Genomic DNA, 26,435 nt, shown 5'->3' on the forward strand with positions numbered 1-26,435 from the left:
ATTATTTTTCCCAATATAACGTGTATCACAGCTAATAATAGAGGGAATCGCGCTTTTCAGTCGAAATATTAAAATCCCATTTGCCTCACAAGAACATTGAAGATTTCTACGTTACTACATCAGAAAGAAGAGAATTCTAATAACCATGTCACTGTTTATCCTTTAATCAACCCATCAGTGAAGTTCCAAAGGGAAAATATTGTAGGAACAAAAAATTAGGAATAAAAACAAAGTTCCAGAAATATTTAGTAGATGAGTCATGGAACAGATGGGATTCAAGAGGTGCTTGCAACAAATAAAGGTAGATAAATCACCTGAGCCAAATATGATATTCCTTCAGACCTTGAGGGAGACTAGTGTAGAAAATTCAGGGGCCCTGGCTGATATATTCAAAATGCTCTTAGCCACAGTTGAGGTGCCAGAGGATTGGAGGGACAACAGCTCATGTTGCTTAAAAAAGACTCCAAAAATAAAGTAGGTAATAACAGGCCAGTAAGCCTGATGTCAGTAGTAGGTAAATTATTGGAAGGCATTCTGAGAGACAGGAAATACAGGTATTTGGACAGTCATGGGCTGATTAAGGATAGTCAGTGTGGCTTTGCGTGTGATAGGTTGTGCTTAACAAATCTTGTGGAGTTTTTTGAGGAGGTTACCAGGAAGGTGGATGAAGGAAAGACGGTGGATGTTGTCCATGAGGTCTTTAGTAAAGCCTTTGACAAGGTCCCACATGGGAGGTTAGTTCAGAAGGTTATGACACTTAGGTATTCAAGGAGAGGTGGTAAACTGGAGAATAGGCCAGAAAACGGCAGGTGGAGTTTAATGCAGACAAGTGTGAGGTGATGGATTTTGGAAGGGCAAACCGAAGTAGGAGATATACAATAAATGATAAGGCACTGAGGATGTGGAGAAGCAGAGGGATCTAGGAGTGAAGATACATTGTTTCTTGAAGGTGGCATCACATGTGGACGGGGTTGTAAAGAAAGCTTTTGATATCTTAACTTTTATAAATTAAATTATTGAGTATAGGAGTTGGGATGTTATGTTGAAGTTGTTAAAGACATTGGTGAGGCCAAATTTGGAATATTGTGTGCAGTCAATAGACAATAGGTGTTGGAGTAGGCCATTCAGCCCATTGAGCCAGCACCACCATTCATTTAGATCATGGCTGATCTTCCACTATCAGTACCCTGTCCCTGCCTTCTCCCCATAACCCTTAATTCCCCTGTCTGGGCACCTAACTATATAAATAAGATTGAAAGAGTGCGAAGAAGATTTACTAGGATGTTGCTGGGTTTTCAGGGATTGATTAAACAGGTTAGGACTTTATTCCTTGGAGCGAAGAAGAACGAGGGAAGATATGATCACGTTTACAAGATTATGAGAAGTATAGACAGAGTGAATGCAAATAGGGTTTTTCCATTTATATTGGGGGAGATAAATATGAGAGGTCAAAGTTTTAAGCTGAAGGAGGAGAGGTTTAGAGGAAACATTCTTTTCTTCTTTGGCTTGGCTTTGCAGACGAAGATTTATGGAGGGGTAAATGTCCACGTCAGCTGCAGGCTCGTTTGTGGCTGACAAGTCCGATGCGGGACAGGCAGACACAGTTGCAGCGGTTGCAGGGGAAAATTGGTTGGTTGGGGTTGGGTGTTGGGTTTTTCCTCCTTTGTCTTTTGTCAATGAGGTGGGCTCTGTGGTCTTCTTCAAAGGAGGTTGCTGCCCGCTGAACTGTGAGGTGCCAAGATGCACGGTTTGAGGCGATATCAGCCCACTGGCGGTGGTCAATGTGGCAGGCACCAAGAGATTTCTTTAGGCAGTCCTTGTACCTCTTCTTTGGTGCACCTCTGACACGATGGCCAGTGGAGAGCTCACCATTTAACATGATCTTGGGGAGGCGATGGTCCTCCATTCTGGAACGTGACCTACCCAGCGCAGTTGGATCTTCAACACCGTGGATTCGATGGTGTCAACCTCAGCCATCTCGAGTACTTCAATGTTAAGGATGAATGAATGTTGAGGATGGAGCGGAGACAACGCTGGTGGAAGTGTTCTAGGAGCCGTAGGTGATGCCGGTAGAGGACCCATGATTCGGAGCCGAATAGGAGTGTGGGTATGACAATGGATCTGTATACGCTTATCTTTGTGCAGTTTTTCAATTGGTTGTTTTTCCAGACTCTTTTGTGTAGTCTTCCAAAGGCGCTATTTGCCTTGGCGAGTCTGTTGTCTATCTCGTTGTCGATCCTTGCATCTGATGAAATGGTGCAGCCGAGATAGGTAAACTGGTTGACCGTTTTGAGTTTTGTGTGCCCGATGGAGATGTGGGGGGGCTGGTAGTCATGGTGGGGAGCTGGCTGATGGAGGACCTCAGTTTTCTTCAGGCTGACTTCCAGGCCAAACATTTTGGCAGTTTCCGCAAAACAGGATGTCAAGCGCTGAAGAGCTGGCTCTGAATGGGCAACTAAAGCGGCATCATCTGCAAAGAGTAGTTCACGGACAAGTTGCTCTTGTGTCTTGGTGTGAGCTTTCAGGCGCCTCAGATTGAAGAGACTGCCATCCGTGCGGTACCGGATGTAAACAGCATCTTCATTGTTGAGGTCTTTCACGGCTTGGTTCAGCATCATGCTGAAGAAGATTGAAAAGAGGGTTGGTGTGAGAACGCAGCCTTGCTTCACGTGGACATTGGCAACTTCAGGGGTTTTTACGAGGCTCTAAAGGCTGTGTACGGCCCCTCACCCCAAGTCCAAAGCCCGCTGCGCAGCTCAGACGGCAAAGTCCTCCTCAGCGGCAAGATCTCCATCCTCAACCGATGGTCAGAACACTTCCAATCTCTTTTCAGTGCCAACCGCTCAGTCCAAGATTCCGCCCTGCTCCAGCTCCCTCAACAGCCCCTAAGGCTAGAGCTGGATGAGGTCCTCACCCAGGAAGAGACATATAAGGCAATTGAACAACTGAAAAGTGGCAAAGCAGCAGGTATGGATGGAATCCCCCCAGAGGTCTGGAAGGCTGGCGGCAAAACTCTGCATGCCAAACTGCATGAGTTTTTCAAGCTTTGCTGAGACCAAGGAAAACTGCCTCAGGACCTTCATGATGCCATCATCATCACCCTGTACAAAAACAAAGGCGAGAAATCAGACTGCTCAAACTACAGGGGAATCACGCTGCTCTCCATTGCAGGCAAAATCTTCGCTAGGATTCTCCTAAATAAAATAATACCTAGTGTCGCCGAGAATGTTCTCCCAGAATCACAGTGCGGCTTTCGCGCAAACAGAGGAACTACTGACATGGTCTTTGCCCTCAAGCAGCTCCAAGAAAAGTGCAGAGAACAAAACAAAGGACTCTACATCAACTTTGTTGACCTCACCAAAGCCTTCGACACCGTGAGCAGGAAAGGGCTTTGGCAAATACTAGAGTGCCTCGGATGCCCCCCAAAGTTCCTCAACATGGTTATCCAACTGCATGAAAACCAACAAGGTCGGGTCGGATACAGCAATGAGCTCTCTGAACCCAGAGGAAACATTAGGGGGTAGCTTATTACTCAGAGGGTGGTGGGAGTGTGGAATGAGCTGCCATCCAATGTGGTGTGTTTTAAAAGTACATTTGATAAATACCTGAATGTGAGAGGAATGGAGGGTTATGGCATGGGCGTAGGTCAGTGGGTCTAGGGAGATGATGGTCAGCGCAGACAGGAGGAGCTGAATGGCCTGTTTTCTGTGCTGTGGCATTCTCTGGTTCTATGCGGAATCCTTGTATTATTCAGAACATAGAAGGAGGCTGATCAGCCCATCAATTCTAAATTGGGTCTCGGTGCATTCCCATCAGTAACATTCCCCTACTTATCTCCTTGTTATTTATTCTCTCTCGTGTATCAATCAACACCCCCACAGATTGCCCTGCTGCTCACTGAGACCAGTACATCTTTCTGTTGAAATAGAAAGCCCAAACATCCAGGGGAAACCCATGATGTAGACACAGGGAGAATGTACACACTGCACAGGAACACTTCAGTTAGAAGCACTCCCAGGCCGTGAGCCTCTTGTGCCACCTGTGGAGAGAGGATTTGCAGGGTTTTTTAAAATGCAATTAATGATATTGTTATTATTTTTCAAAATACTTCATTGGCTGTAAGTTCCTTGGAGACTTTCTAAGCTTGTAAGCAGAGCTCTAAGGATGCCAATTCTTTCTTTCTCTCTGTTTTTCATTTATCCCCTGCTGCAGATTCAACTATTGAGCCATGACAGGAACTTATAATCTCAAACAGAACAACATATTTAATTAAATTGTGAAGAACATTGGCTTTACATATGCATTCTAAATATATTCCATTTATTTTCCCATTTAGATTTTTGTCCAGCCTTGATAAAATTGATTCCTTTTGAAGTACCATTGCTGAGGCACAAGCTGCTGAATGCCAGCTCACATAAGCCTAGAAAGTGAATGTTCTCCAATCATGAAGACATCACAGAACGTTAATCCTACCTTTGTTAATGTTGGTATTCATATATGTTCCATTAAGGATTACTGGATAATGGGCAAGATGTGTCTCAATTTACTTTTTCCAAGTCCAAGACTGATTGCAATGAGTGCACCTCATGAGCTAATTGAAAGAGATGATTTTACAAACTGTACACAGAGACTCACATTCTCTCTTTCTCTTGCTTTCTCTCCCGCTCTTTATCTCCCTTTTTCTCTTTCTTCTCTCCCTCTTTCTTGCTCTCCTTTTTCCTCTTTATTTCCCCCTCTTTTTCTATCGCTCTCCCCCTCTTTATCTCCTTTTTTTCCTTGCTTCTCTCCCTCTTTCTCTTTTCTCTCTTGTCTTTCTTTTCCCATTTCCTCTTTATCTCCCTCTTTTTTCTCTTCCTCTCTTTGCTCTATTTTTCTCTTTCTTCCTCTATTTCCTTATTTCATTCTCTCTAAATGTTCTCACTAATGCTGTGTGCAATTTTTAAAAAGAAATTATACTTTAATAATTACAAAATTTAAATGTATATGTTGAAGTATCAGAGGTAGAAAAATGGTGGCGCCACAGGAGCTGCTGTAACAGCACTTCTGCCACTGGTGCAGACCCAGGAAAACAGGAAGAAGAGACACAGCACTACGCTGTTGGGTTCAACCACCTAGTCCTAATGCAGTACAGATTTTAAATCACCTGCTAAAGCAGCCAATGATGTTTTATTTACAATCCTGCAACCACGGGATCTGTGCCCAAAATAGCAGTACCTGAGCTCAGCAGTGGCCACAAAGGTATGCGGATTCTGGGGTAGCAGCAGACCAGCGCAGGGCACCAGAAATGTAGAGAACATCCCCCATTGAGAAGGAGAAACATAGGAGACGACCCCAGGGCAGTGGCCGATGGAGCGAACCAGTGAGAGGGTCAGCGACTGAAGGACTCACACAAGCTGCAGGTGATTTGCGGTCGGGAGAACCACACAGGCTGTGGGCTGCTAGTGTCTGGTCATGGCAACCAGGAATCAGAAACGGGATTCGAGAGGGTGCTGAGGGCAAGATCGGCACTCAAATGGCCTTGTGCGCTGAAGGCTTCCTGATCATATAATCATATCAGAGATTTTGATCTGGAACTTGGGATGCCGTTGGATCAATCAGGATTCTGTGCAGTTGCAGAGGCTGTGGGAGCGCTGGAGGTGACTCCATGGACACTCATTGTCTCTGAAGGGACTCTCTTTGCTTCTCTTTCTCCCCTACTGTAAGGGATGGTGGGCAACATGAATGGCAAATCTTTGTCAGCCTTACAGCAGGCAGAAAGCAATTTTATGTAATATTTCATTTTCTGTACTATTACATGTCAATAAAATGTGAACTATTGCCTGAGAAAAATGTTTCGGTCTGAACATCATGTTAATGGAACTAAAACTGTATTCATAAAACAAACATCTTACTGATCTTGTGTGTTTTGTACTTTCATTAAATAGAATAAAATAAAAGTTAAATGTCATTATCATTATTTTTATATAAATGCTGCAGAGTAAAAATGTGATGAAATGTGAATGCGCTGCTGACATTAGTATTTCCCCCAGGAATTGTCCCGAAACATTTCTATTGCTACCTAGTAAGATGTCAAGATTTATTTCAGATAAATGTAGCCTTTTTGATGCATAGGTAGAAGCCTGACCAGGTAAATATTCATTGCCAAATTACGTGGAAACATCAAAACATGCGTTAATAAAAAAATGATGGAAATGTGAAGTTCAATGTAAATCATCCTGTTGAAATGTTTTAGACATTTATTTTATGTGGTTTAATGATCAGTGAAACAAACATTTTAGTTGATAAAGCAAAATTTGAAAATAATCAGCTATGATAAGCACCTTTTTATTGCGCATGGGTTGTGGAAGGAATTAAGCGTGACTTTGGAAAAATCTGAATTGTGTCCAACATAGCTTCTCCCTTCTCAATAGATTTCCAAATTTCTATCACCATCGCCATGTGAGATCCTCACTAGTTAAGGCTCAGCATTATGTTTTCTAACTGGTGAGGAAACTATATTGTGGAGGTGCAAAGTTTCTCATATCTTTGGTTAAAACTTGTGTTGGATTACGAGATGGAAGGAAGGATGAACATCAGCAGCTTGGTCCAGAATTACTTTAAACTCCCTTTGTTGTTGTTTCTGTTCCTTAAAAGATTTTTTGCCTTTATTATCCCTGAAATTCTATACCGCATGTTGAGCTAGATTTTATGAAATTGTCTGCGTTTTTGTTTTTTGTTTACCCCTATTGTACTACTTAGAGTAGCACATGTATAATTTTTGTAGTTTTATTGTCTATGTATGCATTGATGTGGTTTTAAAATTCTTAAATAAAATATTTTAGAAAATAATCTGGATGATAATATGGTATATTGGATCACCAAGTTTGCAGATAACATTAAGATTAGAGGTGTTGTGGACAGCGAAGAAGGTTTTCAAAGCCTACAGGGGGATCCAGGCCAGCTGGAAAAATGGGCTGAAAAATGGCAGATGGAGTTTAATACAGACAAATGTGAGGTGTTGCATTTTGGAAGGACAAACCAAGTAAGAACATACACAGTAAATGGTAGGGCACTGTGGAGTTTGGTAGAACAGAGGGATCTGGGAATACAGATACATAATTCCATGAAAGTGGGGTCACAGGTGGATAAGGTTGTAAAGGGACCTTGTGGCACATTGGCCTTCATAAATCAAAGTATTTAGTATAGGAGTTTGGATATTATGGTGAAGTTGAATAAGGCATTTATGAGGCCAAATTTGGAGTATTGTGTGCAGTTTTTGGTCACCTAACTACAGGAAAGATATCAATAAGGTAGAAAGAGTGCAGGGAAGATTTATTAGAATGTTGCTTGGACTTCAGGAACTGAGTTACAGGGAAAGGTTAAACAGGTTAAGACTTTATTCCCTGGAGTGTAGAAGATAGAGGTATTTAAAATTATGAGGGGGATACACAGAATAAATGTAGATAGGTTTTTTCACTGAGGGTAGGTGAGGACATGGATTAAGACTAAGATGAGGGGGAACTTCTTCACACAGAGAGTGGTGGGAGTGTGGAATGAGCTGCTGGATAAAGTGGTGAATGAGGGCTCAATTTTCCCATTTAAGAATTTGGACAGGTACATGGATGGGAGAGGTATGGAGGGCTATGAACTGGGTGCAAGTCAGTGAGACTGGGCAAAAAAAGGTCTGGCACAGACCAGAAGGGCCTGTTTCTTTACTGTAATGTTCTATGGTTCTAATCAACTTATAATCCTGTAGGGCAGGAGCTTTTATATCAGTGATTGGTGCATAAACGTAAGGGATTTAGGATTTGGAGCAGGACAAACCTTTTTGTTTTTTATTATCAATGTTGATGATGGAAGCAGAGGCCATGCTGATATTTAGATATGTGGTTAAAGAAAAATGGGATGGTGATGCAGGAAACAGGATGAGATAAAGACCACAGCTGGTGAAATAGATAAGCAGCAACTAACTGATTGGGCAGAAAGATTTATTTCCATACTAAAAGGAAAGAAAGGGAATTTGGTGAAAGGTCTTAAGTAATTGTTATTTTTGGGGAAGAACAGTTAGACTCAATGGGCCAAATGGCCTTCTCCTGATGGCGCAGCAATATGCAAAGTTTATTTATCTCTTTACACTACTTGGTTAATTCATTTATATTTCCTGAACTGTATCCTCAGATTCAACTAAGGCTTAATTTTTTTTTCAGTCTGTATATATGTACTATTTGTATTAAGGTCCATAATTCAAGTTGACAAATAAAGAACAATACAGGGTCCACTTTGTAAAACATGAACTACAGGAAATGCATCAGTTGTTCGATAGTGTGAGTTTGAGTGTATAGAAGTATATTTGTAAAGGCCATGTTTCTTTGAGACTTCAAATCCCATTAGAGAAATGATTAAAATCTACAGGAAACAGTTGCTGCTCTACGAATAATAGATTACAATTCTTGGTTTTGCAAGAATTATAATTACTATCAAGAATGAGCTTCTAAATTTTCAAATACTGATCTTCACAGGCTTATAGACTTAGGCTGGCAATTTTTAGTTCACACATTCCCGCTAGCCAAGACCTGAATTTTTTAAAAACAATAAAACCTGGTAATATGTGGACTGGAAGCAAAAGAAAGTTCCATAAAACTTTCAAATAGTGGTTCAGAAAAAAATCAAATGAGTTCAGTAGTCTTCTTCAGGGAAAGAAAGCTGCCACCACCACACAGATCCCACATTATGTAGTTGATTCCTTATGTAGTTGAATCCTATTCAGCTTCATTAAAAGGAGAGCAATTTTTAAACAAATTGGAAATCCTGCCTGCTGGCCTTATAGCATATTGAATGGGAATGGGTGGTGGTAGTCATTGGGAAGGATCAAGGAAACAATGCTTCCAATTTTTTTTTTAAATCCATTTTCTTTTGGAATAACTTTAACAGGATAACTAATCTAAGGACTCTTGTATCCCGGCTTGCTAAAAATCGGGATTGATGTGAATGATAATTTTTAAAAATAGCAATTGCAAAGCAAAGCGTGGGAAAGTTGGGAATCTCCTCCAGTCTCAGGTCAAATACAAACAGGAAAACAACAAAGAGCCAGCTCTAGCCTGCCACCCTGAGAAAGTTTAAAGCCCCATTTGTGATGGTGATCAGAGCAGTTGACCATCAAGTCCAGCCATTTTCACTCCATTAAATAAGAAAAGGCTTTCTGTTTGTTGAGTCTCTGCTGTGTTTTGACAGAAAATATGTTTGGGGAGTGCAGGTCGTGCAGGTCATGCGACTCTTGTGAAACGAGACAAAAACAACGGCCCCTGCAACATCTCGCAACCAGATGCCCCATGCTGTCCGGGCGAGCAGCTTTTCTTATATTTACGATCTCCTGTCTCCATGACAAACCAAAGTGACTCGACCTCAGCCTATTGTTCAGCATGAAGTGGACACTTTATCCAGCAGGGATCACGGGATTCTGGGCAGTAATGGATACTCGCTGGAGAGGATTAAAGACATTCATTGCAGATGTAGAAGCTGTCAAAGCTCACAGTCCTCAAAGAGAGAAACGCAGCCGCTGCTGTCCAAGAGGATTCAAGATGGTCTTGGACAAAAAGTCCCCCTTTTTAATGATTATCTGTTGCCCTTTAATGCATGTCTCTCTGTAAAGATGACAGTCGGTTAGATTTTAGCGAGTTTGTGATCTTTTAACGACATAAAGTGCCTGCAATATAATCACAAAAATCATGCAAGTTAAAGGAACATAGTGGTAGTATTTATTCTCTGCATACAACCAGAGCATTTGGTAGAAGGGCCTTAATATTGTGTAAAGATCAATATGATCTTCCGAATTTGAAAATACCTTGTGACTATATTACAACTTGTCCTTCGGGAATTCCTTGGGAGTGGCTTGCTTTCACTCCATTTCTGTGGGTTCTGAGGTTACTGATGGGGCCAGTGTCAGAACAATGGATTTTTCCATGGGTTAGGAAGAAATATCCTATGGGACAGGCAGTCGGGCAGTTAGAGAAGCGGTGAGTTCCTTCCACTGTTCAGGCAGGCCTTCTGCATGCTTCAGAGGTGAATGGACTCTAGGTTCTCACTCCAACCCCGAATGCTCCTCCTCTAGTTTGAGCAGTATGAGCTGCAAGAAGATTATTACGAAAGACTGTACCACCCCAACTCATTGAAAAACCTAGTGCATTTAATAGTAGTATTTTACATTAGAAGTTGTCAAAAGCTAGTCCTCATACTGTAACCTTTGGTTCAGGTTCAGTTATTGGGCCATCCAGGTCAAACGGCCTTCGATTTATGATTTTGCTTAGTTCGGTAGAAATAGAACCAAGGATTCCAGAGTGAAGAAACTCTCCAAGGAAGAAAACCACATTCAGGAGCTGAGTCCAAATTGCCTCAATCTACTCATGCAAAAAACTTCACCTTTTGTTTTTTTTTTCTGTTTGTGTTGAACCTCTTTCTCTTTTGCACTGATTTTGGGGTCATCTCATGACTTGAGATCTGTACTTGTACATTTCCAGAGGACAAAATTACAGAAACTCTGGCAGATCTCCCCCCCCCCCCCCCCCCCACCTTCATGGAATTAAAAATGAAATAAAAATAAAAATGACTTGGGCAAAGGTTATGGAAAAAACATTTCTGACCATTTGTGCAGTAAAAAAAAATGGTGGAGAAACTCGGAAGATCATGCAACATTCATAGGAAGGAATATTCAGGAACGGAACATCAACTGCCTATTACTTCCTATGGATGCTGTGAGACCTGCTGAATGTTTCCAATAGATTTTTTTTTTGCATACTGCACTGGATCTCAGCATCTGCAGATTTATTTGTTTACCTTTAACCATTTGTGAGTGAATGTAGTTACTTGAGTTGGATCTTTTGATTTCCTGTTGGACTTCTAATCTCTAAAGGTCTCCAATTCAGCAATTTCACTACAGAAGCCAAATCAAATAATTTAGCAATCAGTATAGCAATATTTACAGGAAAGACTCCTTGACTATGCCTTTCCAGCATCCCAAAGTCGGGGATATTTTTGATAGCATCAAAGCAGTGTGATGGATATAGATTCATGTGTTAATGTTTACTGCCTTCAAGTCAGGTTTCTTCCATGACAACTGATGTCCTGGAGAGCTATGGACCAGGGAAAGGTGTAAGCTGGTGGATAAGGACAAGCCGAAAGACACAAAGACCAGGCTAGTAGTCCAGAAGACACCAAGTGTATCTTTTTCTTTCACCAACACCCTATTCCTAATGCTGAACAGGAAGAATAATCCTTTGGGGGGTGCAACCAGAGTCTGTGAGTGGAAACCTAAGCACCTGTTCATTCTGAATGGTGTCATTGCAAGCACTGTTGACAATTTGTCAAGCAACTCAAGAGATACGTGTCTGATGTGCATACCACAGTGTGGGAGATCACATGGATAAGACTTTGGCAGAATTCTGAAAGGACCTGGAGGCAAAAAGGTTTGGAATAAACCATGTCTTTTACAGTCACTGCTAATATAAGGCTACCAAATTTTGTTGTGAGCTGCTCATCTTCCAAAAGTCTGTTCTCTTCTCAAAGATGCAGTTAAGGAGGAAGAATGTAAAGCATTAATTAGATAGGAGAAACATGGTGAGAGAGAGGCTCACAGAGTATTGTTGAAAGGTGATAAATTGCCAAGTTGTTAAAAGAACCAAGGGAGGAAATTAACCATCACTTGCCAATCCTCCTGAGCCAGGGATTGGAACAGTGTCAATATTTTACTATTGTTGAAATGGATGGGATAAACTGATTAATTACAGGCCATCAAATTTCACTGAGGGACAGTGTACCTCCATTTACAAAGGCTCAGATTCATCAGTTCCTTCAGCTTGAATTTGTTAAAGGAAAGTTATGTATGATAATTGAATTTTCTAAAGATGTAACAAAGAAAAATAATGAAGGCTTTGGATAAGATCCCAAATGGCAGGCTGGTCAAAATGGTATAAACACGCAAGATCCAATTATGAGAAAAAAGCTTATTATAAAATTGACCGAGTGGCACAAAGCAAAGAGCATGGTTCCACATGGCTTAGTAGTTGCTCCCTCTTTATAGTATATATTAATTAGTTAGTCTTAAATGCATCAGCATAATAAACATGTCTACAGATTATATGAAAACTGGCCCTGGGTTTGATGGCGAGCACAATTTAAATCGGCAGGAAGAATGATTTTCCTCCATTTCCTGCTGCCATGATTTCTCCATCAGATGCACAGATCATAAAGTTTACTCCCACTGTGGAAGGGGAGGGTTGAATTGGTCAAACGTTGCAGAGTTATATACAGTGCCTTGCTTCAGGCAAGCAGCAGACCAATTAAAATGGCATTTCTCCAGATATTGCTCTCCCAATTTACAGATTTCTGCTGTTCACTTACACACCTTCTAATGTTTTCTGCTCCACCTCTGTGGTCCTTTCCAGGGTTGTGCTCTTTTTCCAACCCTAATGTTCAGGCTGGTATTCTTCCATTAGCACCCTCATTATTTCAAGCTATCATTCTTGTCCATTCCCTCATTTCACACTGATTCTCTTCTTTCCCTTGGCTACGACTGACTGCTTCACACTTCCCCATTCTCATTTACTCTTTCCTTCTCAAAATCATTTCTTCCCGTTCCGATAATTTCCAGCTTCCCTTTCCTCTCCATAGTCATCCATTCTCATCTTTCACTCCTCTTCATCAGCTGACTTCTTTTCCTTGATCCATTTGCCCCTTCAGCCAACTATGATGTTTGACAAGAGCCTGGCTGTGGAACAGCGTAAACAGGAATTCTCCTGAGTGCAGGAATTCCTGCTTACAAAATGCTGTATGAGAATTCTGTCCACTATTGGCAGAACCTTTGTGGAGTGGCACTGAAGGGAGGGTTCTGATTTAGTCTCTATTAAAAGCAGAAGTGAGCACTGTTAAGAAGAGAAAGGCCAAGGTCTGATTAATTCGCAGCCAGCTACTTGCAGAATGGTGCTGAGGGGGCTGTTTTCTGTTATAAAATGCTGATGCACTGTCAGTAGGAAATGCTAGTCTTCACCATATAGGAAAGCTTTTCCAAAGTTAAAAGTGAGGTTTAAAAAAAAAATTCGATCTTAATTTTCCAGGAATGTCTCAATTCTACATTCTGTATCCAAAACTTCAGAATGGAGAGTTGGCAGAAACCACAATCACACCTAGTTCTGGAACCAATTTCTATCCTTTTTCCTCCCTTGCAGTCTTTTTTTTTCCACTATATAATTACCACCTCCTCTGATGAAAGGTAATCTTTGACCCTTGGATAAGTTTTCTGAGATTGTGTGCCAAGAAAGGAACCTTAGAAAATGACTTGTTTGTTTAAGTCTTAATTCACCGTCCACTATTGCAGAATACGCCCTCATTAAAATGCAAGCTGGACAAGATAAAAATTACGATAGAGTAAAACTGTTTTAAGACACAAGTTAAAAGAACTTTTGAAAGGTTACCGTTCACATACACAGTGAAGATTCATGCTGCTGTACAAAAGACAAAATAAGAAATCAAAGAAAAAGATATGAAACCCTTGACCCAAAACCTTGACTGTCTCCCTCCATCCACAGATGCTGCTTAACACCTTCTCCATCCCCTGAGTTTCTCTGGCAATTTTTTTTTTGCAGCAATTTGTATAAACTCATCCAGCACCCAAATCTGACAAACAGATTTACAGGATGCAATTGGAAACAAAGCTCAAAGCCTCAAGAAATAAAGTTGTTAAAGCCTTGAGAAGAAAGGCTTGCTCAGTTCTTGGCGGCCTTTTGTCGTGGTCTGGATTTGCTGACTGTCTTCCAGGAGGAATTCGAACTTCCAGTTGTCTCTAAAACTGCAACTTCTGGGTTGTCACTTTTTACTCCTTAATCAAGGAAGCAATTTGGTGCATATTGACATGTTAGCGATGCAAATTTCTCAAGTGTGCAACTCATAAAATAAATAGTTCCGTAACATAAATGCATAATCTCAGAATATTACGAAAGCGCTCATAGAAATTTTTATTATTTGATTGAAAAGCATTTTGCTGATTTCAGAGCAAAATTTTGACAGCAGATAAATCTGAAGGACTAGTTACAGATATTGATCTTCACATGTTGACAGGCCAAGTTCATGTCAATTAAAGTTTTGCTTTTGTGCCTATTTTAATAAAAAGTTATGATTACCTGCCAGATCAATTGAGGAAGATTGTCAAAATTCCATCATTTCAATTATTCACGGCATGATAAATTTATGGTTTCACACGTTATCATAATATTTCTGATGGTAATAGTTCATGATCTATCAAAACTAGAATGCTCATATTTGCAATATTTTAAAATACACTGCCTGTGTAACTAACTATGGTGACGGTGTATACAAACTATTATTTACCTCCTAAAGCATTTTGTGGGCACTGTTGCCTATTACATTAGCTGTTCTTTTACATGGCATGAACTTGGATAGAGGAGCTGGGATTGTATAGTTTTGTATTAGCCTGCTAGTGACCTCTACCATTGAAGCTAATTTATGGTAAGCCAAGGCCTGACAAGTTCAAAAATGGCAGACCCACTAACCTATGCCAGTGTTACATTAGAAATTGGAATGCAAAGCAGCTGACCAGTTTCAAGTTGCTGGAGGAGCAGTTAAGAATGTCGCCTTCATCACCTTGTGTCACCACCTTCATGGGACTATGTTCCTGTACCCCCAAGTCTCTTTGCTCTACATTCCCTCGGGTCCTACCAAAAGTGGCTAAACCCACATTTTCTCCCAAGTGTTTCAATGCACAGAGGCCAATACTGTCTTCTCAGTCAACGGCAGTGTCAGAGGTGTCCTATGTTGCATGATAAAGTGGGAGCTTCTTTGAGTATCAATTTGAATGAAATTGTTCTTTGTTACACCCCTCAAGCGACTTTGCAGAATCACTTCCAATGGTTATTATTGCATTTCTGCTTGTGGGAATTTGCTGTGCACACATTGACTGACCGTTTCTGATAATACCACGATAACTCCAAGAAGTTCATCCCTGAAAAGTCGTTCCGTGAATGCACCTCTTTCTTTCTTTCCAGTTTTCATCCCCCTCTTGCTCTTTCTGGAGTGCCCGTGGTTGAGATCGCGAACCAACAGCCACGGGCACAGCAATATTGACTCTTGTTCTTTCCTCAAATGTTGCCTGACCTGAGTTTTTCCCATTGCTTTCTGTTTTGGATTCCGTTTCCAGCATCTACGGTTTTTGATGTTCAGTGAAACAGTGCCTTGCCTGTATTTTAAAGACCCGCGGTTTCTTTTAATTACACTACGACTTGGCCACTATAATATAAACAACGACGTTCTGACAAAAACAGATTTGGGCTCAAGTCCTCATTTGTTCACCGTGGTGATTTGCATTTCCTCATCATTCTTGGTGTGCAGGGAATATCACTAAAGGGCTGGACGTTGCACCTCGTAATCTTTGGACCCCAGGGAACCTCGTGCTTCTGAGTGAACCAGGGTTTCGAGCTGTGCTGTTTTGATCAGCCGCCTGTGATCAGTGCGCGCAGTAAAGCCCTGCCTTGCAGGGTTCCCACCGCGTCGCCTTTGTCTCCGTGAAACTGGAGAAGGGAAGGCGGGTTGGTTGGCCTCTCTGTCGCTCTTTCTCTGAGCAGGGCGGATGTCTCGAGACAAAATGAATGGTGTGAGTGAGCCCGGCCAGTGGAAAGTGCACAATGCGGGGAGGGAGGGGCGGCACTGTGGCTGGAATTGGCCGGCGTGCCTCGGAGCGGGCTAATGTTACCGTTCACACGGTCCACCGCAGACCGACAGTCGCCCAGGCCAATTGCTACTTTCATTCGAACGCCCGACAGCCGCCACCTCTGATTGGGCCGCGCCGCTCGCCACTAAAACTTTCCCACGCTTCCCACGACCTGTGCGTGTTTGACGTTTGAGCCGCGGGCTGCCAGCGCCGATTGGCGGCCGCGGGCGGGGCGGGGCGGGGCAAGCGGCCCGAACCAATGGCCATCGAGTGGCCGCTTCGCCACTATCAATCAGAGCCCGGCCCTGGAGCGGCGAGCTGTCAATCGCCGCCGCCACTGGCGGGGGGGTTGACAGGTCAGTGGAGAAGTTGGTCAGTGCGATACCGTGGGAAAAGCGAGCAGTCTCTTGCCGGCAGCGGAGCGGACGCGACCGGCTGCAAATTGTTGGAGGACACACGGGGACAACTGAAGTAGACATGAAGAGAAGTCACGACTACAGCTCCACGGACAGCGAATTGGACGAAACGATCGAAGTCGAAAAAGAAAGCGCCGATGAAAATGGGTAATGCCTAATGTTAGTAGAATTTCAACGGGGACAAGAATTCGTTCTGAAATCCGCATCTTGCATCGATTGGATTTATGCAATTATATTAACACCACGTATTGAAATAATCGTAAAAGTCTGGAAGTCGCGTCTTCGGTCTGCAAACTGAAGCCCACTTTTATTTTCCGCCCAAGTTCTGCCTTTAACGTGCTGCTTGCGGTTGCATTTGCAGGAACTCGAGCACAGCCACGGGCTCGATGTCGCCCAGTACCTCCTCGCAGGTCCTGGCCAGGAAAAGGAGGCGCGGGGTAAGTGTTGCCACCGTCACCTGGAGAAAGGAGGTCCCTTTCGCTGCATGGAGTCGGACCCAACATTGTTTCCTCCTGTTCTGTCTGACTAATCATTTGAACAAAACCACGTTGTTTTACATAGATAATAGAAAAGCGTCGCCGGGATCGGATCAATAACAGCCTGTCTGAGCTCCGGAGACTGGTGCCGAGCGCGTACGAGAAGCAAGTACGTGAGCAAGTTTTAATTAAATGTAAAAAAAAACTAAAATGATTTGAGTGAAGCGAAGCAAATTTCCAACAAAATAAAAGTATTGTTGCAATAAATAAACCGCGCAGGGTGGACGGTGCAGGTGTGCATTGGGGACAGACAAGTCAGCATCACCCTGGTTTCACTGTGTTGGCAGGGATCCGCCAAACTGGAGAAAGCAGAAATATTGCAAATGACCGTTGATCACTTGAAGATGTTGCATGCGGCAGGTGGCAAAGGTAATCGTTTGCTGGTATTTCCTGGATGCACCGACTTTTAGAAGAATGCATGACTCCCAATTGATGTAAATGCACTACTTAGTTCCTGGCTTTTTTCCCCTGTACTTTACTGAACAAATCCCAACCCCAGAGTTTAAACAAGTTTGTTGCTTTCTCCCACCCTTATTTTGCAGTTATAAATTGAGATAATCTCCACATCTTTCTTACAATTCCAGATACCACATGTTAAATCAAGGATAATTTTCAGCACACAACATGTGCTTGTTTCAATTTAACTCTATTCATGTGAATTAACTAAAAATAAATCTCAGATAAAACATATTTTCTAACATCTTTCCTTTTAATCAAACTACTGTTGCATTCTTTATTGGCCCAGTGCCTATATTATCTGATTTTGATGCAATAACTTTTTAACCACATTTCAGCTCACCACAAAAATGCAAGTTAATGTTTTAGAAGAGTGCAAATTAGATTCCTTTTGTATGAAACCCTCTTTGTAAGCAAAACTTCAGAGGTCTCAGAAGTAACTGGATAATTACAATTGTCTATTTAACATAAAATCATTTTTTTTTAATCTGATTTTATAGGTTATTTTGATGCTCACACTCTAGCCATGGACTACCGCAGCCTAGGATTTCGAGAATGTTTGGCTGAAGTGGCTCGGTACTTGAGTATTATTGAAGGCCTGGAGAACTCCGATCCTCTCCGTGTGCGTCTGGTCTCCCATCTCAACAACTATGCATCTCAAAGGGAAGCCGCAAGCACTGTTCCCCCAGGCATCGGACATCTTTCCTGGGGCAATGGCTTCAGTCACCACCCACATCACCATCTGCATCCGCTCCTGATGCCACAGGTTGTCCCTAGCAATAGCAATATTGCTTCGACAGAGCCTCACCATCAAAACAGGATTGGTACCTCCTCACACACAGATACATCTCCACATAAGATGGCTCCTAATTGCAGTGTTGGTCCAGTCCTTCCAGTGGTTACGTCCTCCACCAAGCTGTCCCCCCCTTTGTTTTCAATGTCATCCTTGTCTGCATTCCCTTTGTCTTTTAGCACTTTCCCCTTGATTTCTCCCAGCACATTCAGTTCATCAGCTCAGACTGCAACGAGCAACCTCGGCAAACCCTACAGACCCTGGGGGACAGAGATTGGTGCCTTCTAAAGACTCATCTGAATGATTTTCCTTCCTTAAACTGACAAAAGTAGTGACTACTTAGCTACTTTAAACTCAGCTGAGCTGAGCTATTTTCAATATAACTAGCCTGGAATGTTAAGGACATTCATTGAGTTCACTGCAGGCAAAATAGGGTACAACTTCACAACAACATGAAGTTTGGTGAAGCCAGCTATCTAGATCACCTTTTAGCTCATAGTGCTATGAATAATATTCAAAATATGCTTATGTGAGCATTTTGATCTTTACGTTGTTGAAGTTGCAAGGTGTTAGCAATCATTTTACTAGTGTGATTAGTCTAAATAAGTTGTCTGCTACTTTGTGTTGTGACACTAGAGATAATTTCTTTATTATCAGCTTCCTTGAAGTATTGAGTATAAAGTTATTCATTTTTTTAAAAAGAAGTCTTAATATAAAGAATTGGATTAAATTTATTTGTCTTGTGACTTAAATCCTGTTGTTCACTCCCAGAAAGACAGTCAAGTTTTAAAAAAGATCCATTAAGTCATGATTTTCAGCCACAATATAAAATTCTCATTGCAAAGGCTTTTGTGTGTGCAGACGCGACTGGGCAATGTCTGCGTTTTTGTACATGCATACATGTTCTGTTTTGCTCATGTGTGGGCATTGTATATATGTGCACTTATGATTTTGTTGTGTGTATTTATGCAAGTGCGAACACGTGAGGATTTGTTTGTATGGAAGGCTGTTGCGTGCATGCAAGTGTGTGTGAACTCAGCCTGAGATTAGGCTATATGTTTTGTTAAACATTGCCTGAGAATATTAACTTACTACTCTTCAGATATTTCAAACGTAGGAATTCCTTTTAATCAACAGTGGCATTGTACATCTTTTTCTTATCTACATGAGAAGCTACATGGTCATTATTATATGCCTTAAACATAATGAAAGGGTGAAAACAAGAAGACAAGGTCAATCTGATAAGGTCAATATGCTGATTTCTTTAGTTATTAAATATACTGCTGAAGTAAAGGTAGATTTTAATCTTTACAGTGATATTTTTTATTTTATTTGCTTAATGGAGCGAGGACAAATCAGATTTCCAGCTTTGTTTCTTTGAGTATCAAACACTGAAGTATTTTTCAGTGCTGAAGCCATTCGTTTTTGGAAGGTAAAGCAAGGTATAGTTTTCAATAATTATGTGTGTTGACAATACTAAACAGATGAAATAATAAACTACAAGTGCAATTGAGTATGATTTCTTGTTTTTGTGTCTTCTTTTCCAAGAAGCATTAATAGTCGCAACTCCTGATTGTGAGAATAAATGCATTTAATCTAGTGTATTTTCTATGGCGGATTTCCACGTTTTAATGTAATTTGGGAAAGTTCAATGACTCAAGCCATGAAAATCTATATTCTTTTATTCTGTTCTGTTCCAGTCTAAAGAATAATTTCATATGAACAACAGGCCAATATTATATCATTTAGCACACACAAGCAAACTTTATGATCACCTTGACAGGAATGAATGAGTTTCTAAAGAGATTTAAAATTCTGCATGAAGGACATTGAACCACAGAACAAGTAAAATTGGTTGATGACAATACAGGATATTTCATTACCTTTCACTTGGGTACAATCTTGTCCAAACGTTATCTTGTTTTTTTTTCCCCTGTTCTGTTGAGACTTATGTTTACACTGGGGATAATCCACTTCCTCTAGCCCCTGACTTGGTCTGTATTTGTATTTGAATGGAAAAGTTTGGCTCTCCTGTACTGCGACGGTTTCAATGTTCAGCATTCAATGACAACATGCAATAGAAGCATTCTTTGATTTGCCAGTGGTCTAAGAGGACTATGTGTTGGGTCTCTGGGTCTGGTAATGTGGCATTTTCAGGTGACTGAGGGAGGGTGTTGCAAGTTTTCCCCCATGTTTACCTCAGGTGCAAAAAGTCTGTGGGAATGGGGATAGATAGGCCACCGGTTGGGGGGAGAGCAGGTAAATCTATCCCCTCAAACAGACTAGTAAGCAATGGAAGACATTTCAAAATATGTGAAAGAACCCTGAAGCTGATTTGAATAATGGGGCTGGATGATGCAAGAAATGTTTTCAGACAGGAGGTTAGCAGAAAAATTGTGTAGAGCCAGAGTCAGGAGGGAATGTGGGGCTGGTAGGATTAGGGAGAAGAAGTGATGAACAATAAGTTCGGGTAAATCAGAGACAGTATGGTGGGAGTTAGAACTGGACAGAAATGTAAAAATCTCAGGTCATAGAAGTGCCTGGAGGTTAGTGAATGCAGTATCTTTATACAAGCCAGATAATTGTAGGATAGTGAATCTAATATCAGGGGTATAGAAATAATTGGAAAAATCCCAAGGGACTTGGGATTTGGAGAAATGGGGATTAATCAAGAAAAGTCAGCAAGGCTCCCGAATAACTAATTTGATTGTATTTTTCAAGGAGGTCACTATGTTGATGAGGGTGGCATAGTTCAAGGAATCTACATGTACTTCAAAGAGGCCTTTGAGAAGGTTCCACATGGGAGACCATGGAATCTAGGGCAATTTGACAAAAAGATTGCTGTGGCAGAGCATATTAGTTGAGTTAAGCAGGAAAGTGTGCAGACACTGTGATTGGAGGGTTGTTGGTGATTAGACGACTGATGAACTGCAGAGAATGTTTTGTTATCTTTCTTGAATGCATCAATGATCTCGATGTGAGCGTAAGAGGTGTGATTAGAAAGTTTGCAAATGACATGTAAATAAGTGGTGGAGTTGATAATGGGGAAAATGCTGGTCAAACAGGTGGAGTAATGAATTTAAACATACAAAGTGTGAAGTGATATATTTTGTGAGAGCTAATAAGTAGGATATGCAAATTGAATGGCAAGCATCTTGGCAGCAATGAGGAATAGAGGGAACTCAATGTACATGTCCAAGGATGCATGATGGCAGCAGCACGAGTAGATCAGGTGGTTAAGAATGTTTAAAGAATACTTTATTTGCCGGGGCATAGACTATATGAGCAAGACAATTATTCCAAAATATATATTTATATTTACTTGTGATTATTATGTGTGTGCATCTGCACTTTGGTCTGAAGAAACACTTTCGTCTGGTTGTATTATCAGCAGGTGAAATGACAATAACTTGAATTTGAAATGTAAAAAATATTAGTTTGGTCAGAACAGAACCATATACATCACACCATAGGAAAGATATTGCTCTGGACAGGGTGCATATGACATTCACCAGAATGTTTCCTATGACACAGCATATGAGAAGAGACTGGGTAGCTGTGTATGTGAAGACTGGGGTACACAAAACTATGAGAGACGTAGAGAGGACAGATAGTGAGACATTTTCTCCAGCAAACATTTCTGTAAACAGAAGGCATAGTTTAGAGGGCTTGAGGAACAATATTTTCACACAGAAGTTGGCTGAAATCTGTTTAACACTGCATGGCAACATGAAATGTGTGAGTGTGGATGTGGAATCAAGGTGAACTTAATGCTTGTGCGATAGTGAATTGGTTAAATGGAACTAGTTTGGGAAACGCGATTGATGGGGTGGGGGGGGGGAACTGGCATTGACTCTGTTATGAAATTAAAATAGGGCAGTTAAGTATTTGGATTAGCACTTGAGTGCCATTGTATGGAAAGTGAAGGAGCCACGTGCTGGAAAATGGGATTAGTAAAGAGAAGTACCACTTGGTTGGTGTGGACGCAGTAGGCTATGGGGCCTGTTTTTGTGCTGTATGACTGAATCGATAATCTGCATATGAGAGAATAGTGAAGAAATGAAGAGGCACAGCAGAGTCAAACAAAGGACAGGATAAGACAAGGAAGGTGCAGCCCCTGGGAATGAGAAATAAAGTGGATTTCTAATTGGCTGAATGGTATGAGTTTTTCAAGAACCCCTCTTCCCTGGCTGAGCTCCCTACTGGTCACCTTGCAATGTTGTATATTATCCCAAACGAACAATGTCCATTTGGGACAACGGGGTAGTTGTTATCTGGTTCTGCAGCAGTAAAGTTAGGGAAAGGGACTGGAAATGTTCATGTATTATTTTCTGTGCCAGTGCTTAAACCTGATTATAACCATCCTACTACATGACCCAAGCCCTAGTTGGAAGTCAAGCAGGATCTCCTCTTAGCCACACCTAAATTTGGAACTAGAACTCAATCTCTTAGCTCACCTAAACCTGTCGGTCACAACCAGAAACATGAAAGCAACAAACCCCCTAAGACAATGTTTGATATGTTAATAATACATTAAATCTACTGTCCTCTCTCCACCGATCCTTACTGCTTTACTGACTGTTCAAGACCTTCTGTTTTTGTCTTGCATGGAGTATTTGGATCTCTGGAGATTGGTAGATATAGAAGTGTTGATCTCAACAACTACAACAATTACATGTGCATGCCAATTTTAAAGTAGTTAAAATGTTTCACAAAATAAAAGCAAACAGAACTTGGCAGAAGTAGGTTTTAGGATCAGTGATCAGAGATCACTTTAAACAAGTGTTTAAAAGGGAGAGACATAAGACTTTGCCAGTGAAAGACGCTGAACCCCAAAGGTGGAATAATATGGAGGTTCTGAAGGAACTGGCACTGCAGTAGCACAGATTTGTTGGGGGACTGAAAGGCTGAAGGAGCTTACAGAGAGAGGGTTAGGGAGAAATTTGAAAAGAAAACTGAAGATTTTAAAAATGAGACATTATTGAAGCAGAAGTTGATGTTTATTAATGAACAGAGTGACACCAGAATTTAGGATGAAAATTGGAGGAAAACAGCAAGGTTGGTCACTATGCAATGGAATAACCAGGCCCAGGCACACACAAGGGATTCAGCGACAGGTATGGCGAGGCAGGATGGAGTTGTATTGAGGTTATGGATAAAGTAAATTGTCCGGGTTGAAATACAATCAGCCTGATGCAGTCCCTGAGAGGTTCCAGGAAGATGAATGATTTGGTGGACAGGAAATGAAGTTTATGGCAGAGATCAAAGGCAGTGACTACCACCCTCCGGATATTTAGTAGGAGGAAATATCCAAATAGAACAGGATGCTGGATAAGTGGTTTAGTCAAGGAGAGGGGTGATCACATGATAAAGTTATATATTGTCTCCACATGTGAATTGGGCTCTCTTTTGGACAATGGATGACCTGAGGATGAGAAATAGGTTGGAACCAAGAACTGATCTTTGGGAGAAGGTGAATGGGTCAGAGAGGTGGCCTTTGCAGATGATTGTCTAGCTATGATTGGATAGATAAAAATAAAATCAGGTAAGATCAGTCCCAGTCTACAAGCCAATGGATGGGCTCAACCCCGAAACGACAGGAGTATATCTTTGCTTTTTATGGACTGCAGTGTTCCTCCAGCATTTTGGTTGTGTTTTTATTACAATCACAGCACCTGCAGACTTTTATGTTTCACTCAAACCAATGGAGGAGCACGTTTGGATGGCAATGGTGTTTTCAGCATGGACACGAGCTACAGATAGGCTGAGAGGGACAAGAAGGAAACATTTTTCAAATTTTGACATAAACAGCAAAGGGCTACAATTTTAGGGAAAAGTTGGCAATTCCCCTTTTATTTTTGAAGATGGATAGTAAAACATGTCAGAAACAGTCAGCATTCAAGAGAGAAATAGAGCAAGCATTACACAACAGTCATAGAAACTTTGTATTAATGAACTTGGTCAGAATATCTGAAGTATTTTATGGGGAAGAAATGTGATTGGAGGAATTCACATGAAAAATCGTTTCACACTGACATGAAACATTGCCAGGGAATGGCAGATGGGAAATAAAGTTGGTGCAAGTGTAAACTCGGGTATCACAGAAGGAACGATTTCATTGGAAACTGGATCAAGAATACACCAAAATCCCTGTTGTGTCCATCACTGCTCCTTGCCTTCACCTTGGTTACTCAGACTACATTGGTCCTGTTAACCTCAGTGTACAGTATGCTGGCAAAGCAACTAGGTACGTTCACAGGGAGATGAGGATGTGGTCAAGGTGGTGGGGTGGGGGGGGGGGAGTGGCATGGAAACAGGAGCATTGAAAGACTGCTTTGAGACCATGGTCTAGAAGTGTTACAGGGAGGTGCCACCTACAATGGTCCTCTAAACATAGAAGAATACACAAGCTCAGTGACTGGCTACATCAGCAAGTGCATTGAGATGTCACCGAGATCAAATGCTTCACAACCAGGGCAAACCAGAAACCATGGTTGGATGCAGAGCTTGTGATGTTGCCTTCAGGACATAGTACAGGATGGCACCAAGATCAGCCAGGGCTGAACTCTCCCGTGAAATCCAGAAGGCAAAGCGTAACATGCACAGAAGATCCAAAGTCAGCTGTGTGACACCAGCGACACCAGGTACATGTGGCAATGGATCATGTCAACTTGAAAATTAAGGACAATGACACCTCCCTTCCAGACAGACAAAACACCTTCTATGCACAGTTTGATGAGAAGAGCAGGATGATGCCAAAGAAACCTCTGTGTCCCCCTGCATAGCCACGGCCTAGGTAAGGAGAACCCTATCCAGGATACTGAGGACTCTGCAGATCAATTGATGGAGGTCCTCACGGACATCTTAAACACCTCACTGCAGCAGTCCATCGTTCCTGTAGGGTTCAAGACAGCCACAATCATCCTGGTACCCAAGAGGGTGACAAAACAGGCCTCAATGTCTACTACCCTGTGGCACTGACATCCACCATTAAGAAATGCTTCGAGTGTCTGGTGATGGAAAGCATCAAAGTACACCACCCAGAGATGCTGGATTCAATTCACCTATAGAAGAAACCATTCCACAGATGATGCTATATCCTTGTTGCTTCACTCCACCCAGGCCCACCTGGAGAATGACGCCTTATACATCAGGCTGCTGTTCATTGACTTCAGCTCGGTGTTTAATACAATCATTTCACAGAGGTTAGTGAAGAAGCTGTCCTTGCTGGGACTCGACCTCCCTCTCTGTAATTGGATCCTGGAATTCCTAATGGAAAGACTACAGTCTGTCCGGGTGGGTAGCAGAATATCAAGCACTGTCACACTGAGCACTGGCACTCCTCGGGGATGTGTGCTCAGCCCGCTCTTGTTCACGCTACTGATCCACGGCTGCATTGCCAGATCGAGCTCCAGCAGAGTCAAGTTTGCAGATGACACAACTGTAGTTGGCCTCATCAGCAACAATGATGAGTCGCACTACAGAGAGGTGGAAAATTGCATGAAATGATGTGAGAGCAACAACCTGAGTGTCAACGTGGACAAGATGAAGGAGATGAAAGTGGACGTCAGGAGGGTCAGGAACGACCACCCTCCACTACATATCAACAACTCTGTAGTAGAGAGAGTGGAGAGCATCATGTTCCTTGGAGTTCACTTAATTAGTGACCTATCATGGACGCTCAACATCTCCTCACTTGGCACGAAGGTACAACAGCGACTGCATTTCCTGAGAAGACTGAAGTGGGTAAGGCTACCAGCCACCATTATGTCAACCTTCTATAGGAGCTCTATCAAGAGTGCTCTGACTGGCTGCATCACAGTATGGTATGGTTGCTGCAGAGAAATGGATCGGAGATCAATCCACAGGACCACAAGAGTGGCAGAGAGGATCAATGGAATCTCTCTCTCCCCCATCAATGGCACACAAAATTATTGAAGGCCCCTTCCACCCTGCACACAGGATCTTACAGCTACTCCCATCAAGGAAGAGATACAGAGCCAGCACCACCAGGCTGAGGAACAGCTTCTTCCCATGGGCAGTGAGAATGCTGAACGACCAAAGGAACTGCTCACACTAACCACCTGAGACTCTTATTTGTACAAAGCAATATTTATTTATAAATAGATAAAATACTTGCCCTGCATATGTATTGTTTGTTTGTATGTATGTGTGTTATGTCTGGTTATGTGTCTGTGTGTTTTTGCATCGAGGACCCAAGAACACTGTTTATAAGGTTGTATTTGTACAATCAGATGACAATAAACGACTTAATTGGGGCCTGAATCATGCATTTACTCTGATTTGACCTCCTCCTGTTCCCTTTCCAGCTGAATAAAAACAGGTGGTGGCCTTTAATATTTTAGCATTTGTAACAATCTTATCTTCACAGCTGATAACTTATTGACCCGTTGTGCATATAGAATAGTTTTGGTTCTTTGTTCCAGATTTCATCCATTCATTATTTTACTCAAAATGTGCAATTCACTGCACCCTCTGCTGGCTAAACATGTCATCAAGAAAATCATTTGTGGTTGGTTTCA

The 26,435-nt window shown here is 41.8% G+C and overlaps 1 protein-coding gene across 1 annotated transcript; it reads left to right on the forward strand.

The window, feature by feature from the left end:
• Nucleotides 1–15,489: 15,489 nt before the first annotated feature.
• Nucleotides 15,490–19,411, forward strand: hey1 (hes-related family bHLH transcription factor with YRPW motif 1). The gene is made up of 5 exons (XM_069921157.1): nt 15,490–16,254; nt 16,469–16,544; nt 16,669–16,752; nt 16,931–17,012; nt 17,600–19,411. The coding sequence occupies exons 1-5, from the start codon at nt 16,169–16,171 to the stop codon at nt 18,178–18,180; spliced, it is 909 nt and encodes a 302-aa protein (XP_069777258.1). The 5' UTR covers nt 15,490–16,168; the 3' UTR covers nt 18,181–19,411.
• Nucleotides 19,412–26,435: the final 7,024 nt, after the last annotated feature.

The sequence above is a fragment of the Narcine bancroftii genome, chromosome 2 (genome assembly GCF_036971445.1).
Source record: "Narcine bancroftii isolate sNarBan1 chromosome 2, sNarBan1.hap1, whole genome shotgun sequence".
Lineage (NCBI taxonomy): Eukaryota > Metazoa > Chordata > Chondrichthyes > Torpediniformes > Narcinidae > Narcine > Narcine bancroftii.

What these genes read in the sequence shown, in the direction of transcription:
- hey1 (XM_069921157.1), top strand. Translation starts at nt 16,169, where the DNA reads ATGAAGAGAAGTCACGACTACAGCTCCACGGACAGCGAATTGGACGAA. An exon ending in CCAGGAAAAGGAGGCGCGGG is followed by an intron (nt 16,545 to 16,668) that starts GTAAGTGTTGCC and finishes TGTTTTACATAG; the next exon opens with ATAATAGAAAAGCGTCGCCG. An exon ending in CGAGCGCGTACGAGAAGCAA is followed by an intron (nt 16,753 to 16,930) that starts GTACGTGAGCAA and finishes CTGTGTTGGCAG; the next exon opens with GGATCCGCCAAACTGGAGAA.